The 18169-nt window shown below is 46.4% G+C and overlaps 1 protein-coding gene across 1 annotated transcript in view; it reads right to left on the bottom strand.

Moving 5' to 3' along the window:
* Positions 1–1814: 1814 nt before the first annotated feature.
* The window catches only part of ATP1A1 (ATPase Na+/K+ transporting subunit alpha 1), a 39918-nt gene continuing 23563 nt past the window's right edge, over positions 1815–18169 (bottom strand). Inside the window, exons 10-23 of the mRNA XM_090056908.1 lie at positions 17693–17802; positions 15217–15351; positions 14580–14772; positions 13884–14059; positions 12301–12437; positions 10013–10163; positions 9117–9285; positions 7599–7753; positions 7097–7220; positions 6154–6299; positions 5873–6003; positions 4659–4760; positions 3058–3149; positions 1815–2140 (exon numbers count right to left, since the gene is read on the bottom strand). Coding sequence (XP_089913034.1) covers positions 2112–2140; positions 3058–3149; positions 4659–4760; positions 5873–6003; positions 6154–6299; positions 7097–7220; positions 7599–7753; positions 9117–9285; positions 10013–10163; positions 12301–12437; positions 13884–14059; positions 14580–14772; positions 15217–15351; positions 17693–17802 — 1850 coding nt within the window. The 3' untranslated portion in view covers positions 1815–2111. The remainder of the gene's footprint in view (positions 2141–3057; positions 3150–4658; positions 4761–5872; positions 6004–6153; positions 6300–7096; positions 7221–7598; positions 7754–9116; positions 9286–10012; positions 10164–12300; positions 12438–13883; positions 14060–14579; positions 14773–15216; positions 15352–17692; positions 17803–18169) is intronic.

The raw sequence follows: 18169 nt of genomic DNA, 5'->3' as shown, positions 1-18169 counted from the left end.
TGCTTGGCGCCTGTAACCACTCAGGTTTAGAAATACACTTGAGAACAATAGATCTTCAGTGAAAAAGAGGCACATGTCTCAGCTGTTTTAGGAATGGTGCATCTTGCATCTCTCTGTGCAGGGGGTTGAACTAACTAGATGACCCTTGATGTCTTGTTCCAACCCTGCAATTCCATGAAAATTCAGATACTTCTACTTTTTCAGCTCAGCGTCAGAATGTTTTAAGTTTCCAGCAGCTCATAATTATGTTAACAAATGCCAGGCTAAAAATACAGCACAGGGAAACCAAAAGCTGGTCCAGAAACATCCAGAGAGCTAGGATTTTATAGCAGCCCTTACCAAGAATGAAAGGTCTATTGTCAAGGCCCTTTAAAGGTGACTTCATTCAAGGGATTTTCCTCCTTTGGTCCATAATCACAACAGCACAGATTTACTGGCTGCAGTATTGGTTCTTTTTGAAGAAATTTCACACCAGGAATGGGACAAGCATCACTAGGAAAAGGGGAAGCAAATGGTGATATTAAGTGATCCAATTACATGGCAACTCCTGACTAAACCTCCCAGGGTCTTCAAGAGTTCTTTAGTTTCCTGGGCATGCACCACTTCTCCAGCCTCAGATGGCTTCCTTTCCCTTTGAGCTCATTGCCTAGAAATACAGGTTAAATTGGCATGATCAGGTAGCCATGGGGCAAGAAGGGGGAGGTCAAGACCCACTGAAGCACAAGCAGGGTTGACAGCACATCTGGACACAGTGCCCTGCAATAAAGGCTGCATTCTGGTGTCATTCAGGCTCATAACAAGAAGTCATATAGCTTCTAGGCATTACAGTTTGGATTCCCCTACCCCTAGTCTGCATTCTAGCAAGGGGGAAGAGGGTGGGGGTAGCACCTTGGAGATTTTGCTTATGAGGGATTTTTGGGTCAGAAGGAAGGAGCTGACATTTGGGTGGAGGTGTTAGTCTGGAAGGGTTAATCCATGGCAGGAATCTGCACCTAATTTTTTTTTTGAAAGCCTGAAGAATTGTGCAACCCACTGGACAAGTTCAGGCCCATTGTGGAACTGCTAGTACAGACATGGAATGGGCCTCCCCCCTCCTCCGGCCCTGCATTTCCCATTATGAGGCCACAACAGGAACTGGATAGGGTGGCAAAGTATGGTTTGCTTGAAACGGAGGTTTCCCTCCTGTACATCCCCATGCCTTGTGTAAACAAGGGCCAAGGCCAGTGCATTAGCTGATCACTGCAGGCAGATTCACAGGGGTGACATCCCCCACCCAGGTCAGCTGCTGAAAGCACTGTAGCTACTCCTCTGATAGCAATAGCCAAAAGGCTCCCACTTTTTCAGAGGGATTGAGAAGTTTCAGCAGGAGGCAGAAAGTCTGCTTAGCCCCTACCACACCCCCTCCCCCCCTCGTTCAGGACCTTCCATAGCAGGGAGGTGCCATAGCATGGCAGGGAGCTAGATGTCCCTGCTGTCACTAAGCTCTGTGTTGCCTGACAAAGGCTTCATTCATATTCTGAATTAAAAACCCAGCCAAAGCAACTTGGCTGTATGGGACAGACAAGAAAGCTTTGGGAGCTACGGGAAGCTAGTGGCACCTAGCAGCTATATGGCTTCTTGCTAAGCGCCTGATTGACATAACAACTGGCAGTGAAGGAGCAGAGCACAACTCTTCTGATGAGGTCCTAGCACACACTGACAGGCTGGGCTCCTAGGGGTCAAACATTAGCACTACACAAGACCCACCTGTCTGTCCCCCTGTGGTTGCCAACAGCTCTATTTCTACACCACACAGGCACCATGCATGAGAACCATCCTGTACAATCCATCTTTATTTGTAAAAATCCCAATATAAAATCTTTAGTTTCTTTCCTTTTACAAAAACAAAGGCACATAAAAACTAATCGCTCTTTCATCCCCATGGACTGATGTGTCAGACACTCCCTTCCCTGTTCCCCCTCCAGTCCATGTTTCTTCATGCTCTCCCTTGTCCTTCTGCTCCTTCCTACCAGGGCACAATGCTGCATTCCAAAGACAAAGTACGCACACAGGGCAGGGGGTGGGGGCGGTGGTGGGCGACGTGGTGCTTGGAATGTCTTGACAGTAGCATTTTAGTAGTAGGTCTCCTTTTCCACCCAACCTACAAAAGGAGGAAGAAAGAGTTGCCATCAGTCTCTGGCAGCAGGTGGCCCCTTGCACCCTTCAGATACAACAGCACACGCAGATGTCAAGGAAAGATTAAGTGATCCTGCTGTAATGTACGTCTTTCAACACACTTGATGACTTGCAGCTTTCAAATGCCACTAACTTCCTTGAACTCAACAAACATGAACCATTCTTTTCTAGCATGGAAAACAAACACTTCTGTCCCACCCTTCCCCATCTCCATCTTTTGCATACAGAGTATTTCATAATCTCTTCATATTAGGATTTCAGGTTTTAGAGGGTCAGACTGAAGCAGCCAGCCCCAGGGCACATCAGTATGCCAATATGCTCAGCTATTGGCATACCTTTCATGGGGAAGCCAAAGCCATTGCCCTTTCATGGGGAAGGAGGCAGCAACCGGAAGGTGCAGCAAAAACAGGGGACTCAAGGGACCTGAACTGCAATAAAGGACAAGTTCAGATGAGCCCATCAAATGCCATGGAAACCTGTATGTTATTAGAAAAGCTGGGTTCCAGGGATATTCCTAAACCCCATTCATTCAACTGGAATTGTTCCTGTTTTGAATTTGTGAGGTAGGAATGGATAGGAATGCAGAAGGTTTTTGCTACAAATCTCACTTTAAAGACAGAGAGGGCAACAGCTTGAACTCCAAGGCATCAGCCTCTGCCATATGCCAGCCCCTCCAAACTATAGGGTAGTTGAACTGATATAGCAGCAGTAGGGAGCAGGGTGAGCTTTCCCCTCCACTCCCTCCAGTGCTGGCATCCCGAGAGACTAGAACATCATACAAAGCACATGGCACAAGGGGACTAGAGTTCTGCTTGGGACCTGTAGAACCAGACTAGCACCACGTCACACAAGACATTACACAGATCAATAGCATGTTCTTACCACCAGGGTTGTGTCTGATGATGAACTTTCTGACTTCATCATACACAAAGATAAGGAGGGAGTATGGGAAGGCGCAGAACCACCAGGTTGGCCTGTTCAGAGGAAGAAGGACACCAGGTGAGAATGCAGACAACATGCAATCTTTCTGCAGTGTGTTCAAGTGTCATGGTTAGGGTATAAATTAGAATAGATCATGGAAAGAGGGCCAAGTCCAAGCCTGCCAGGTCTCCCACAAGGGCTTCTGCTGAACTGAGAAGTGGCAGTACCAGGAATTATCATGGAATTTTCCTACTGAAAGATGAATCCAATTTCAGATGAAGTTTCCAGGGAAAGGTGCGTCACTGCACCTTTGTTCTCCTCAATGCCAGCTCCTCCTACTAAATTAATCTAAGAGCACTTACTTCCAAGGCAACCTTTATACCTGGATAAGATTTGCTGCACTGAACAGGATCACAGCACATGCAAGTTACAGGGGAGATTAGTATGCAAGAATTGCACGGAATATTATTGGTACCAGTCTCCTTGCTAGTACTGACTTTGCAACACCTCCACAGCAGGCTGGGGATGCCACCTTTTGTGGGTGAAAAACCAAGGTCCTAATTTTTACCCCACAGAGACCACATGGCATCTGAGAGCAGAAGGGGCTGTTTATTTCAAACAAGTTTGAATCTTTCCATCTTTTCCATTGACCCTGCCATTTCAGATATGGCATCTCGCTTCACTTCCTGCCACCTTCAGTCAAAGCTGGGGTGGTCAACCCATGTTGCGCATGCCACAAGTGGCACAGACAGCCTCTGTATATGGCACATGGCAGATCAGGGAGGCAGCAGGGAACACAGGAGGCCAACATGGCAGAGCAACAGATTGAGCAGAAGGGGGCCAAATGGCACACAGGGACAGGGCAGGTATGCCACGAAGTAAGCCCTGCAAAGTTGGCACCGCTGTGGGAGGGCCATTACTAGGCAGTGGTTTAAGGAGAAAAACACAACCACAGTCCACCCCAAATTCTATGCAAATCACAAGTCACTTTGAACCAGGAGACCCTTTCCTCTGAGAATCCCTTTATCTATGCAGTTTCCAGGAGAAGCGTAAATAGGCACTTCATTTTTAGCAGCAGCCACCCAGTTCTTTGCTGTCTTAAGAACAATGGAGGCCTGATCTGTGTTTAAAAGTTGAACAATGCTAGCTTTTCATCAAAGGTGTTATTTGCTTTCCAAAATGTAAATAAACAATATACTAGTACCCTGGCAGCTGCACCAAAGAACAGCCCTGCTCAGCTATGTCAGCCTAACTTTGTATTTAGTAAAACCCTCAGCCTTGAACAGTTCCCCATAATCTGTCACACACTTAGGAACAGAGGAAGTAGATTCCTGGTTAGCAGAAATAAACTACCAGAGAAAGTAGACTCTATGTGGTCAACTGAGATTTTTCTACACCTCTCTAGCCCAGGAAAGGAGTTCCAGAAGTGGATTAAGCTAGATGAGCTCATGCCAATTCCTGGAGAGATCTCATCTACTCTGTATATACTCCTTTTAACACACAATTCTCTACAGCACTTATTGGGAGAAGCAGGATTCGAAACATAAAGCTACAGGACTTACTTCAGGGGGTACATCCTCAGAGCAACATCCATTCCGGGACAGTATGAGAGGAAAGCAGCCAGGGCAGTCTCCTCAAAGAGACCAAATATTAAGATCTTGTTCCTAGGATAGAGAGGGGAGTTAGCACCAAGTCACAGAATCAGAGAAAATGAGGACTCCACAGGTCATCTTGTCCAGGGGTCCCCAAACCATGATGCGTGTATCCTGGGGCTACAAAAGACATCTTTGGCGGTATGTGGGAGAAATTGTGTAAGGGCGGATTTAATTTTCCATTAATAATGGGCATTGAAGGGGTTAAAATATAAACTGTATGCTGGTAAGAGTACATGGGCAGCTGGCAAATCTGGAAGAGGGAACACAATAAGAAAAATTTGGGAACCTCTGCTCTAGTCCAACCCCTGCCCCAAGGCAGGATCATCCCCAATATAAACCCGTCCATACAAATCCAGAATCTAACCTCTTACTAGAACTACATTAACATACATACACAAGACACAACACCCATTCTCCCACAGGTAAAAGCAAGCAGCCAACATCTTACTGCTGCAAAAGGTTGAGCATATGTTCAAGAGAACCCAGAAAGAGGGCCATGCCCCACCACTAGAGAAAGGTAAAAAGATCACTTTCCTCATCTGCCCTCTGTAAACATGCCAATTTCCACATGAAGGGGGTAGGCTTCCACTAGGACATGCACAGTGGAAAGGCCAACAAAAAGGTTAAACTCTGGATGTTTGTGGGGGCTGGCAAAGCCAAGGCACATGGATTTGGCAGCCAATGACACAAAAGGTCTCTGGATCCAGCAGCCAAGGATGCAGAAGAGTGTGACTGGCTGATATCACAACCAGTCACCTCTGACTTCTCAGCCTGAATGACCTCTAGGCAGCAACTACAGCTCTGTTGCTTCACCCTCCCTTTGTACCAAGCTATTTTTCATTATCCCACCCTTGCATTCACGGCACCCTTCACAATAAAAGTACAGGAGTTGGGATTGATTCTTTTTGGATGCTGGTTTTCCCAAAGTGTCATAGTTACTACTAGAGAAGAGGATTTGCCTTTCCTCTGGTTACAGAAAAGGATCCAGGGTCTACTGACGCACTTAACTTCTCTGTACTAGGCAAGGGGGGGGGAGGTGCAGGGGAACAAAGTAACAGTAAGCAGCAGTGACCATCAGCTATGGGACAATGTGGATTCCACCTCCAATCCCCACTCCTTACTTCATGCCCTGCTGGAAGACAGAGTTCCTCCTGGTCTTGCAGATGATCAAGTCTGCCCACTGTACCACCACGATACTGACAAAGAAAGCTGTGTGGCACGTGAACTCCACGATTTTCCTCTGCTCGTAGGTCTGGCATGGGGGAGGAGAGGGACATTAGTACCAACGTGCTGCTGTGTCTGCTTCCCTGCCCGAATCTATGCATCGCCACAAGAAAAGGGAGGAAGGACAAGTCTTTTGCCTTTGCTCCCCACTCCCTGATGCACTTGCGCTTAAACTCACCCACTGCTGCCCGTAGGCGTCCTCCACATCGTTCACCCACCGGTCGTCCCACTGGACCCGGATCCCAAGCAAGGAAGATGGCCAGAACCCGTTTTCAGCCATGATCACAAAATAGGTGAAGAAGCCACCAAGGGCCTGAATCATGCCTGAAGAAATACAAAAGGAGAGCCCCAGGTGAAGCTGTGCAGCATGGTGATGGCAGGCAAATATTTTCCAGGGAAGTGCATGTCCGTTATAAGCAAAACCTAGGCAACTCCCCGCCACCCGCCCCCCCAAAAAATTATAGGCAAATGCCCTTCTACAACTAACTTGATTTTCTTTGGACAGTGGCTGGATGTACATTTCCCTCCACAGGCCCAGAGCTTTATCCAACCTTACAGAATTACCTGTATTCTACACCTGGCTGTGCAGGCCTGATAGCCTGCCTCAAGGACATGAGATAAAACTCCCATTGTGCTCTCTTCAAGCCTCACCTCCTGTTGCCTGGAAGCTGCACTTATGAAGCTCTGAAATCTGCTGTAATTATGCACGTGCACTATGGCAGGTCTTTGTACTTTCCTTTAATCAACTCTAATGCTGTGGTGCTTTTCGAAGTATTCTGGAGAGAATCCTTTACTCCTAATTAAGCTAACAATGGGATCTATGTTCCTGCCGAACAAGCCTGAGCCAGAGGAGAACTGGTTGACAGCCAGCTAATTTGCCAGGCTATGCAATTAGACAAAAATTACTGCACAAGCAAGTTAGTGGATGAAACTGCACAAGCCACCCCATGTGCTACTGCCTAAATTCATGGGTTTTTCAAAAGCCTGAGATCCTGGTTTATGGGCCCCAAACACTGCACTCTCCAGCAGGGGGAGACCAGCAAACCCACCCTCCAGCACAACCCTGCCCCAACAGAGGTGGGCTCAGCCCTGGGGAAGGAGAGCATGCGGCAGTGGCTTACCAATCTGGCCATAGGCCATGCTGATCAGCCTCTCATTCACCAGTTTGTCTGTCTTGGGGTTCCTGGGCTGTCTCTTCATTATGTCACTCTCTGCTTGCTCATATGCCAGGGAGATGGCAGGGACCTTTTGGGTGAGGTGAAAAGAGTTTTAAAGAAGGGGGACTGGTGAAGCTCTTCTAGAGGGGAAGAGAACATCCCTGCTATCCCCATTCTATGATAAAGAGGCTTAGTAGGCCTGTGGCAAATAACACTGATGGAACACTACTATGTCTGCATATAGCTTCCCGTCAGGGCAGGAGACTGAAGCACCTTGCAAACCACCCAGCTTTACACACCCAGGAGTTAGGTAAGTGAACTATGGAAGGAAAAAAAATACTGAGTGATTCATTCTGATCACAGGGAGTATGGGATGAGTCCATCAAGTTCTCCATAGATTCTTAAGACCCCATGGCCCTCTCAGAGTCCCACAGCTGGACTCTCCAAGGTCCTGAGACGTACTTACCATGTCAGTGCCCAAGTCAATGCAGAGAATGGTAACTGTTCCCAGGGGAAGAGGGATGTTAGCAATGATGAAGATCAGGAAAGGAGTAATCTCAGGGATGTTACTGGTTAAGGTGTAAGCAATAGACTTCTTCAGGTTATCAAAGATCAGACGACCTAGGAAGAAGCAAGCACAGGCTCTTTATCACCTTGTGGCAGACAGGCTTCTTATAGAAAGCTTTCTTTTCCAAGCATGTACATGGGTGCTACTGCACTGAATGCAGAGCAACTAGCCCCATGCACCCTCCCAAGCAGAAATGCAGCACAATGAAAAGGTGGGTATTCTGTGGCATAGTTGATGGGACAATTCCTCATCATAATGGGGAACTCAGAGAACAGGTTACGTGGGCAAGTCCCATCCCCAATATACTTCTATCTGCCAATGCCCTATCAAACCTAACACCCTTCAGAGGTGGCTTGGGCCACAGTGACAGGCCTTCTGCTGCACTGTCTGCTATTTCACTTCTGTTTGGAGAGATGAATATCCAGGTTACATTCAGAGGCCTTGTTCCCACAGCTACAGACCCCAGTTTGGGAGTACAGTTGGGGAAATTCTATACAGCCCCAGAGGGCCAACCTTTTGGCAGGCCTGCAACAAATTAGTCTCACACCCTCTCTAAGTGCCACTCTGATCCTCTCCTTCCTGTCCTGGGCTCCGTGTCTGATCTCCTTGCACTGTATTCTGCTTCCTGCCCTTTTTGCTGATGAGCTGCCTGCCCCAAACCTTTGGAACTGGACTGAATCAGTTTTCCTGTGGATATGAAAGATGTCACTTAGTTGGGATTTATGTTTCTGTGAAAATTACACTTTGAGGGAGAGATTCTTATCTCCTTCCTTCATCATTACAGAATCCTGGTTTGCCTGCATCCTGTTTTTCTTTCCCAAATGTATGGTCTTCCATAAACAAGTCTGCTTTTTTTTTTTTAAAGCAACTTTTCTAGAAACTTAAAAATAGATATATTATAGAACAATGCCATCTAATACATTTAGTTACATTACTTCCTATAAGCTCTAGTATATTTGCATTATTTAACACAGTTTTCCCTTATAATGTCTATTTTTAGGCTCTGCGCTCTGTTTAATTGAATCTTGTTCTTAGTTTGATTAGACATGTTGATGGCTTTCTTTGGAGATGTGACAGCTAGCTTGGTCAGGAAAAGGTTCATGCTATGGTCACTCAAACAGGCTGTGGGGCCTTCTTCTTAGCTACACTTCTGCAGGTCGGCCTGGACCCCTCAAAAGTGGCCAAGACAAGCAACACCTCTCGTGAATCTGCAGCGGTGCCACAGGCTGGCCACCCTAACTATCCAGGATACACAGGAAGAACAGCTGATCCCAGTGAGTCTGGGAAGAACCCCTCTCTAGCATACACCTTGTAAGTTATACTGTAGAAATGAATGATAATAAGCCAATGTCCCACTCAGTGCTATGTTCAATGACCATCTGGATGCCCACTCTGCCACTGCAGTCAGCAGCTCACCTTCCTCTACACCAGTCACAATGGAGGCAAAGTTATCGTCCAGCAGAATCATATCAGCTGCTTGTTTAGAGACATCAGAGCCAGCAATACCCATGGCAACACCAATGTCAGCTTTCTTCAGAGCAGGGGAATCATTCACACCATCACCAGTGACAGCTACAATTGCACCCTACAAACAGATCAGAAGAGGTGGAAAACATTTCAGTTTTTGTAACAAGCTCCTGTCCTCAACACATGCAAATAGTGTTCTTTTTAGGGTCCCCATTTCCCAAAGGAAATATTACCCCTCCACCCTCCAGGATAGACTAGTCCAGCCCATGACTTGTTTTCCAGACAGCACCTTTAGGGCAAAAGAAAGGGTTTCTACTATCTGGGATACCTGTTGCATTTGAGGTAGAGGCCTGGACACCCCTAAAGCTAACAAATGTTCAGGCCTCACTGCTTCCTCTGGAAAAGCAGGCTGGATGCTTCTCAGGCTGGGTGGAGGTGGTAGGAATGTTAAATATTCCATCCTCCTCCCCCCGCCCCCCACAGAGTGTATAGACATTAAAACTTGAACAAGCTCCGTTATCCCGTGTAGGAGAGCCTGGAAGAATGTATGGCACTCATCTGAAGGTGAACACACTTTGTGGTCTGTCTGTAGTGCCCATGCTCATACAGGGTGTATGCCATGGGTACCTGCTTATGCCTCAGATCAGCATCACAAGACATGTCTGCAGTCATGGCTATACTATGGTGGAGGAAGGGAACACAACACAGACAGATGGTACACTACCCAGAGCAGGGAGTGATGTGCAGACCTCAGTGATTCAGAATGTGCCGCGATGGACCTTGTTTCAGCAGTCTAAGCCACTGGCTTTAAGAGGTGCAAACTGCAGGTCTCCTGCTGCTCTTACCTGTCGCTGGCAGCCTTCTACAATGATCAGCTTTTGCTGCGGTGATGTCCTGGCAAAGACAATTTCTGTGTGATGAGTAAGAATGTCATCGAGCAGTTCAGCGGTCATGTCCTTCAGATCTGAGCCATGAACAACACAGGCCTTGGCATCCCTGGAATCCAGGAAGAAGAAAAAAGGTATTAGTGAGATTTGCCTTTTATGACTTTTTTTTTTTAATGCTGAAGTTCCAGTCGCAAAACAGAATCAATGCAGTACCTAGCAGAAACAAGTGGTAATTCCCCATAAAGAATTTATATTCAAAATGCAAAAGAAACAACAGATGGATAATCCAGAGAGCACAAACAAACAATGGGATAATGGGGAACAGCACTGTGAGGGACAGGAGCAATCTTGCCTCTGCCCAGGTTTCTGGAGACACCATGGCAAAGAAGGGTTTTAATTCCAAACTCCATTGTTCCCCAAGGAATGGGAACCCCCAGACCAGGCTCAAAGAACGTGAACTTTAGGGCCCCTTAAAGACATGGAAAGAACTCAAACAAAAAACACACACAAAACGTTTTACCTGAAGAGAAACCACATTAGTTTGACCTGGCTCCCCAGAGTCTGCATAGATCGGGTGCTTCAGCAGGGCTTTTTGATGTTTATTTAATAACTGATTCAATTGGCTATTATATAAAAGCATCAAAAAGCCCCACTGAAGTGCACTACCTATATAGATGCTGGGCATGCTGGGTCAAACTGACACCGACTCTTCTGGGCATGCACTGCGTTCAGTGAGGGGGTGCACCGAGCTGAAAATAAAGCGCCACCCCTCCCCCCCAATCTGTCAGTGCTCAGGTTGAACAGCCAAGCCTGGGTAAGAGTGGAAAAGAACTTCAGGTTTCATGGGTGTGAAGATCACACATGATCATTCGTCCTTGTCCCTTCTAGTCATTAGTACATGGTGCATACACACTGCACTCACCCATGTGTCTGTGGTATGGCTAAATTGGTCCCCATGCCTTACTACATCAGAATCCCAACTCCCATCCATTCTGGCATTCTTGGGATCAAATGGATGATGTGTGTAGCTAGCAACACAGAGGCAGCAGAGGGGAAAAAAACCCAAGAGGAAAAAAACCAGCCCAGCCTCACAGCCAGCTGCCAATATCTGTCAGTCATGTGGTCTGACAACCAGTCATTACCATGTAATGGAGAGTCATGAAATTGTTCTCAAAAATCTAGCAGTTTCTGCCATTCCCAGTTCACTCTACAGACTGTCTATTCACAGTTCACAAGCTCTGTGGCACCCTTCCAATCCAAACAGTCTGGGCCAGGCCAAATGACAAGGCTGCAGGGCTGCCCCTACAACCCACCAGCTCATGCCAAGAGCAAATTCCCTGAAGACATCTGAATTCTGCATGGGATGGTGAATGCAGGTGTTAACCAATGAGGGGCAAGGGACTTCTACAATGAGAATCGGATGCCTTTATCTTTGCTGGAAGTCACTCTCCAGGTCAGTTTCTCTACCCACACCCCTGCCCATCTCCTCTGTCTACTACAAACTAGCCAGGAACTCCAGGGGTACGGGATGGAGATGTGGGGAGGGAAGCTGAAAGGGCAGCCTCAGGCTTTAATATTTTTAAGCGTGCTCGTCTTGGGAGGTGAAAAGAAAAAAAGAAGGAGAGAACATTTTAGCTTGGTTTCCTGATGTTCCAGAATGAGAAACCTTCCCCTACATTTGATTATTCACGCTGTTTGCATTTTTAGTCTACTCAGCTTGGATAACGAAAACCAGACTTGTCATTTCCTCCAAGAAGTTTTTCCATGACCTCTTTAATGAGTTGTTTTAACATTATAAAACAAGCTTAGCTATACACAACTCCTGGGTCAAAACTGGACCAAGTCCCCATTTAAGAACTCAAACCACTGAAGCCCCAATTAACTTTAATGTTAAACATATCTTTAGTGGTCATTATGCCAGCTATTCATCTGGTAAATTTATTTCGAGACTGCTTTGATCTGCCATTCAGGCTACAGTTAACAGCATTAGTGGGGAGGAGTCAGCACCCTTTCAATTTATGCTCAAAGTGCATGCGCAGGGTTTAGTTTCAAAGCCTCATGCAAACCCCTGACATTTATGACACTATTTCTCAAGGCATGTGACAAATACCAAATAAACACAAATGTGCAGAGACGGACTTGTTAGCTGTGCACCATCTGGGAGGCGGAGGAAAAGCAGCGCATATTCCTCTCAAACTGTTCTTTGCCATTTCTTGCCCTCTCTCAAAGAAGGCTTTCCACAATACCTGGCGTTGACCTGGCTCACAGGGATGTTCAGGCGAGCAGCGATATCTTCTACTGTTTCATTGCCCTCAGAGATGATGCCAACACCCTTGGCAATAGCTTTGGCTGTGATTGGATGGTCTCCGGTAACCATAATAACCTAGAATGAAAACAGTAGACTGCCATGAGGCTTGAACCTATGCTGCAGAGCAGTACCAGACAGGGCAGAGACTGGAGCCTTTTGCAACAGGACACATGCAGGAAGATGGCAAAGTTTGCTTCTGTGGTCATAGATTCCTTGGGTCCAGTGCTCAAGGTGCTGGGGATGCTTGGTTCTCACTTTGAAGGGGAACTGTGGGCAGACAGACTAGGGAATGCAGAAAACTGACCAGGACCCTCTGGCCTCAAAAGACTGCCTCTTTGACCTATACTCTTACCACAGACTCACAGGACGGGAAAGCACTTCAAAGGCAAGCAAGCCCAACCCCCTACATAGATGCAGGATGAGTTATTCCTAATTCCCATCCTGTCAAATGTTTCTACTGAAAAAACCTACACCAACAGAGATTCAACAGCTCCACAGGGTAGCATGTCCCAGCCTCCCACCATTCTGACAAGGAAACTTCTCCTGAGATTTAAATCTAAATGAGTTTTGCTGTGAGCATGCACTTAAAAAAACAAAGTAGCAATTTTGAGGTGCATCTGGCAGGTAAGCCTGAAGTGCAATGGGAGATATATTACTAGTGGAATGGCTGGGCTAACTTAGTTTTTTTTTCAGTCTGTTCTTATATTGCTCGAAGCTCGCCACTGAGCCTGCATCTTCCAGCCTCAACTGTAGCCCAGAGTGAACCTGGATTGGAAAAGCAGCACAGCTACCTCCAAGGGCTTTCAAATTTAGAAGTCTTTTTGGTCTGATCCCCTCCCCTAGGCTTCAGTATCCTCAGCAATGCTGGGGAGTCTTGTTATAACCCCTCACCCCTTTCTGCTGTGTTGGGCCTGCCATTACATTCCTGCTCACAGATGCTCTGATCCCAAAAGCAGGTCAGTCTGAATCACAATGACTGGCATGTGAGAGAATGTGGATGGAGAGGGACAGTATCAAGGAAGCTGAAATACATAGGGCAGTGATCAAACCCAATGATAAGAAAACCCCAGGAAAGAACAATGGTCACAGGTCATGGCTCAAGTTTCCCCGATTTGAAATCAATTGGCCAAGAGATCGTTTTCTCAGACAAATGTGTCTGAATACAGAAATTTGAACTTGAGCTGTATAAAACTTCACCCCACAGACACAGGGGTGGGAGTCTGGAGCTTGCCTCAAACCATCTGAGGGGCCTGTGTCCTCACTACTTGGTAGTGAGTATGTCTGTGTATTTGCCGCTGTATGTAGCTGCTCTTGGTAATGTTGCCCGACTGATACTATCCCTATAAAACCAGTGTACTGTTGAGAGGAACTTGCTTTGGCTTCTCTTGTACTTTTCCAGATAAAATAAAAGCTCCTGGAGTCACCCTAGGTGTAACAGCAACACAAAAGCACCCTCTACACCTCTAATTGCACTTCTCCAACCTGTGTGTGTAAGCTTCCCTGAAGCACAAGAAGATCTACCTTGATTCCAGCACTTCTGCATTTGCCAACAGCATCTGGCACAGCAGCACGGGGTGGGTCAATCATGGACATTAACCCAACGAAGCAGAGCTTTTCAACAGGAAAATTCATATCATCGGTGTCAAACTGGAAGCCTTCAGGGAACTGGTCATCTGGCAGAGCTAACTGACAAAAACCTGCAACAGAGCAAAACCAACGCTTGTTTCATTCTTGCATGACATGAAGCTAGTGTCACTAGGGCCGAGTGCAGGCAGCACTCTCACAATGTGTTAATGATGGCAGGTCTTTGTAAGGCTGAGTTCTGTCTGTCAATGTTATTCAGAGATACTCAGCAGCAGCCACGCTCTACTTTTTTGAGACCACTATCTAAGTGTCAGTATCAGGTGCTTGAGTGCTCCACAGCTTCAGGAAATGGAACACGTCTCGTATAAAGCAGCTCATGAACAGCACATGATCTAGCACACATGGCTTCATTTTGGTTCAAGTGACTGGGCTGCTGGGGAAGAATGAAACCAGCCAGCATACATATGGGTTGCGCTTTCACGCCAAATGTGCTAGCTCCCCCTAGCCAATGCTGAACTGTCCTCACGAGCTGCATGCAGACTCACATTGCCAGAAATGCCCGTGACCCCTACACTGCTTCCGCAACACCACATCTGAAGGCCCAATCACTGGTGGCACACTGCTCTTCCTTACCCAGTACCCTCTCCCCAAGGCCTCCCAATTCGAGGTAGGCATTTTGAAAAGAGTCTTTGATCTCCTCATCCAGGGGCTGCTCCTTCCCATGGATCAAAATGGAGCTGCAGCGGTCCAGAATCCGTTCAGGTGCACCCTTCATTACCAGGAGGTGGCAGGACTCAGAGGCATTAGCATTCTTGTGAATAGAGAGCTGGGTGGAGGAAGAAGGACAGATTACAGTCTTAGATGCTTTGAAAACAAGGAAACCTCAGCCTGTCTGTCTAAAAGCACCAAACCTGGGACAGTTTCCCACTTAGCCACACCAAGTGCCTAATGCCCACTCAGCCTTCCACATGACACACGGGATCTAAACCCCCTTCTGCTCAGGTGGGTGGGACATGAAGAACTGAATGTATTTTCCTTTAAGGTCATATGTCCAATTCATCCAGTCCCTGGACTCAGCCTTACTGAGACTCCCTTCACACAGCCTACATAAGCCAAGATTGTATCAGAAACACCTCAAATCATAATAAAATCTTATGCAATCCTACTGTAGTGCAGTGAGAAATGACCCAAGACATCTTCTCTGTGCTACTCTAATCAGTAACGTCAGGCAAGGAAATGATCCTCTTCCCAAAAGAGGCTGTGCATTTACCTGGTATTTGTTGGTGGAGTTGAATGGAATTTCAGCTACCTTGGGGTTCCTTCCTCTCATTTCCTTGACTGAACCACAGCACAATTCAATACATTTTAAAAGTGCAGATTCAGAGGCATCACCTGCAACTGCTCTCTGTTAAAAAAAAGAAAAAGAGTAAAATTTTACAGATTAAGCCCATGAGAGCTTATATAAAACAAGGCCTATTCATCTTGGACACAGCCCCGCTTCAACACGAAGCTGCTCTGGACAGCAGAGAAATGATGGATAACTAATTCAATATCCAGCACTGGCCACAAATACTGCATTTGAGGAGAAGGAGAGATGGGCCTTACAAACTGAGAAAACACTGGTTTTCTAAGCAAAGTCAGAAATAGAAATCTCTCTCCTACAATGCACGGACTGTTACAACCTAACAAGATTCTGTGGCATTCAGGTAATACATCTGAGAAATCTGACGGCTTCTAAAGCTGCAAGAAGCAGGAAGAAAAAGATACTTGTTAGCTCCCAAGTTTTGATGGTAAATGACTGGCTTTACAATGAGGACATGGATTAGTCACAAGGCTGCAATGGGAAAATAGTCAAGATTCTGCACAATTCTTCTGCCACCCTCATCACTACGTGGTCAGAGTAGATCACCAAGCAACAAGCCTAACACCTATTACATAAAGAACCTGGATACAAGGAGAACTATTGATCTACTATGCAGCTATTTAGTTGTTTACAGTTATTTCAGCCCAAGGCTTGCTTGCAACTTAGCATGCAACACCCACTACATTCTTCTCCACGTGGAATTAATGGCTTAATGGAGGATTAGGCACGCTCTTCTTTCCAGCAATCCCTCACAGTCGAAGATGAATGTATGCCTGAAGAGGACTGAGGCCTATTGACAGGCTCTACTGCAGCTTGGACATGTATTTCCATGTGGGGTGGGCAGCACTGGATTCTTGATTTGGTCTGCTACACACAGTTTAAGCTCCTCCAACTTTTCCATCTCTTGTTGCTGTTGTTGTTGTGAGGTTTCAAAAGTACCGAGGATCCCTGCTGCAGACTCTCCCTCCATTTGGGGCAGTCCTGGGAGACAGTCTCTCATGAGCTGACAATGATGCTGCATTTTTTTAAGCTGGCCTTGAGGATGTCCCTGAAGCACTGTCTCCACCCTCCTCTTGAGCATATGCCTTGGCTGAGTAGGAAGAATAAAGCTTCTTTTGAGAATCAGCAGTAGGACAATCGAATGACAGGGCCAGGCCAACAAATGATTGTCACCTCAATATTCCCAGCATTTGCTTGCAGGAGGATGCCAACATTGGTGCGTCTATCTTCCCACTGGATTCAAAGGATCTTTCACAGGCAGTGTTTATGGTACTTCTCTCTGCAAGAGACGGCTTCTGAGGTACGGGAAATACTCAACCTTTTCCGGAGTCTCACCACAGAACTAAATTACTGGAGCTGGGGACTGCTCATTAAGAGCTTGTTGATGGAGGACCCTAGTCTTCTGAATGTTAAATGCCAGTCCCGTTTTCTTGTATGCTTTGGTAAAGATGTCAACAATCGCCTGAAGATCTGCATCTGAGTAAGCACACACTATGGTATCATCAGTGTACTGGAGTTCATTGACTGAGGTTGGAGTGATCTTGCTTTTGGCTCAAAGTCAGCTTATATTAAACAGCTTACCATCCATTTGGTAGCTTAGCTCCACTCTGGCTGGAAGATTGTTGCTAGTCAGATATAGCATTGCAGCACAGAATATTGAGAAGAATGTTGGAGCGATGGGACACAGCCTTTCTTAACTCCTGTTTTTAACATCAAAGGGATCTGTGATGGATCCATTACTGAGAGCTTGCATACATTCATGGAGCAGGCAGAGAATGGTGAAAGATTTTGATGGGCATCCATACTTCAGAAGGATCCTCCATAACACTTTTCAGCTGACAGAGTTGAAAGCTTTCATGAGGCCAAAGAAGGCCATATATAGAGAGAGACATATGTTATTCCTGGCATTTCTCCTGCAGCTGGCGAGCTATGAAGATCATGTCAGTTGTGCCTCTTGAAGCCCTAAACCCACACTGTAAGGGTTCTTACAATGATCTTGCCTGTGGTGGAGAGCAAGGCAATATCTCTGTAGTTTCTGCAGTCAGACTGTCACAATCATGGTGTCTCTGAGGTTGTTTAGGATTTCCTCATTATTCCAAAATCCACCAAGCTGCCCAAATACGCTTCCTCTAGCATTTTCAAACCCTGACATGGTCCACCTGTGTTCTAACTGGTTGAAAGCAGAGAAGTTGATGCTAGAGCCATGCATCAACCCCCTTCCAGAACTACCTCTCTGCCTGGAACACAGGTCTCCCCAAGGTTTCCTTTGTGGGTGCAGATGAGGTTGGCCCTCTCCTCCAAAGAAACCAGGGACACTAGAATTGTATTCATCAAGTCCTACAAGAAATGGCTATCAGCAGACTGATGCTTTTGCCAGACTCACCTTGAGAATAGGTACGTTTTCTTGGTTTGCTTGGAACACAGCACGGTTACAAAGACCTGCAATTCTGGACAGTGCACTCCAGGTGGGAGAACTCTTGTCAAAGGAGGCACCTGAAAACAGGGGGAGGGGAAAGAAATTGCCAAGTTAGTCCATTAAAAGTTCTGGGCTGACTCCACTGCTTCTAGGCTGAAACTAGGCATGAGTTGACAAATCCAGGGAGCAAAGCATAAGCACTGAAAGGCCTGAGAAAGTGTAACCAAGTGCAAAAACAGGCCAGGATCATCTAGATTCTACTCAAAGCTAGTTGTTTTTGGTAGGTCAGACTGGCCAAGGTAAGCAATTTAGTAAGGCATACAATTCCTCCTTCCACAGATCAGACAGAGGAATCCTCTCTATAGGTTCCCCTCCTAGATTTACCACTGCTCTCCCTTTACCCAGTTACATGGAAAATAGATCTAATAGTTATTTCTGAAGAAT

The sequence above is a fragment of the Crocodylus siamensis genome, chromosome 1 (assembly GCF_052110815.1).
Source record: "Crocodylus siamensis isolate JL-2025a chromosome 1, ASM5211081v1, whole genome shotgun sequence".
Taxonomy (NCBI): Eukaryota; Metazoa; Chordata; order Crocodylia; family Crocodylidae; genus Crocodylus; species Crocodylus siamensis.
Note: the sequence above shows the minus strand (reverse complement) of the source record. Positions and strands in the feature narration are given on the sequence as shown.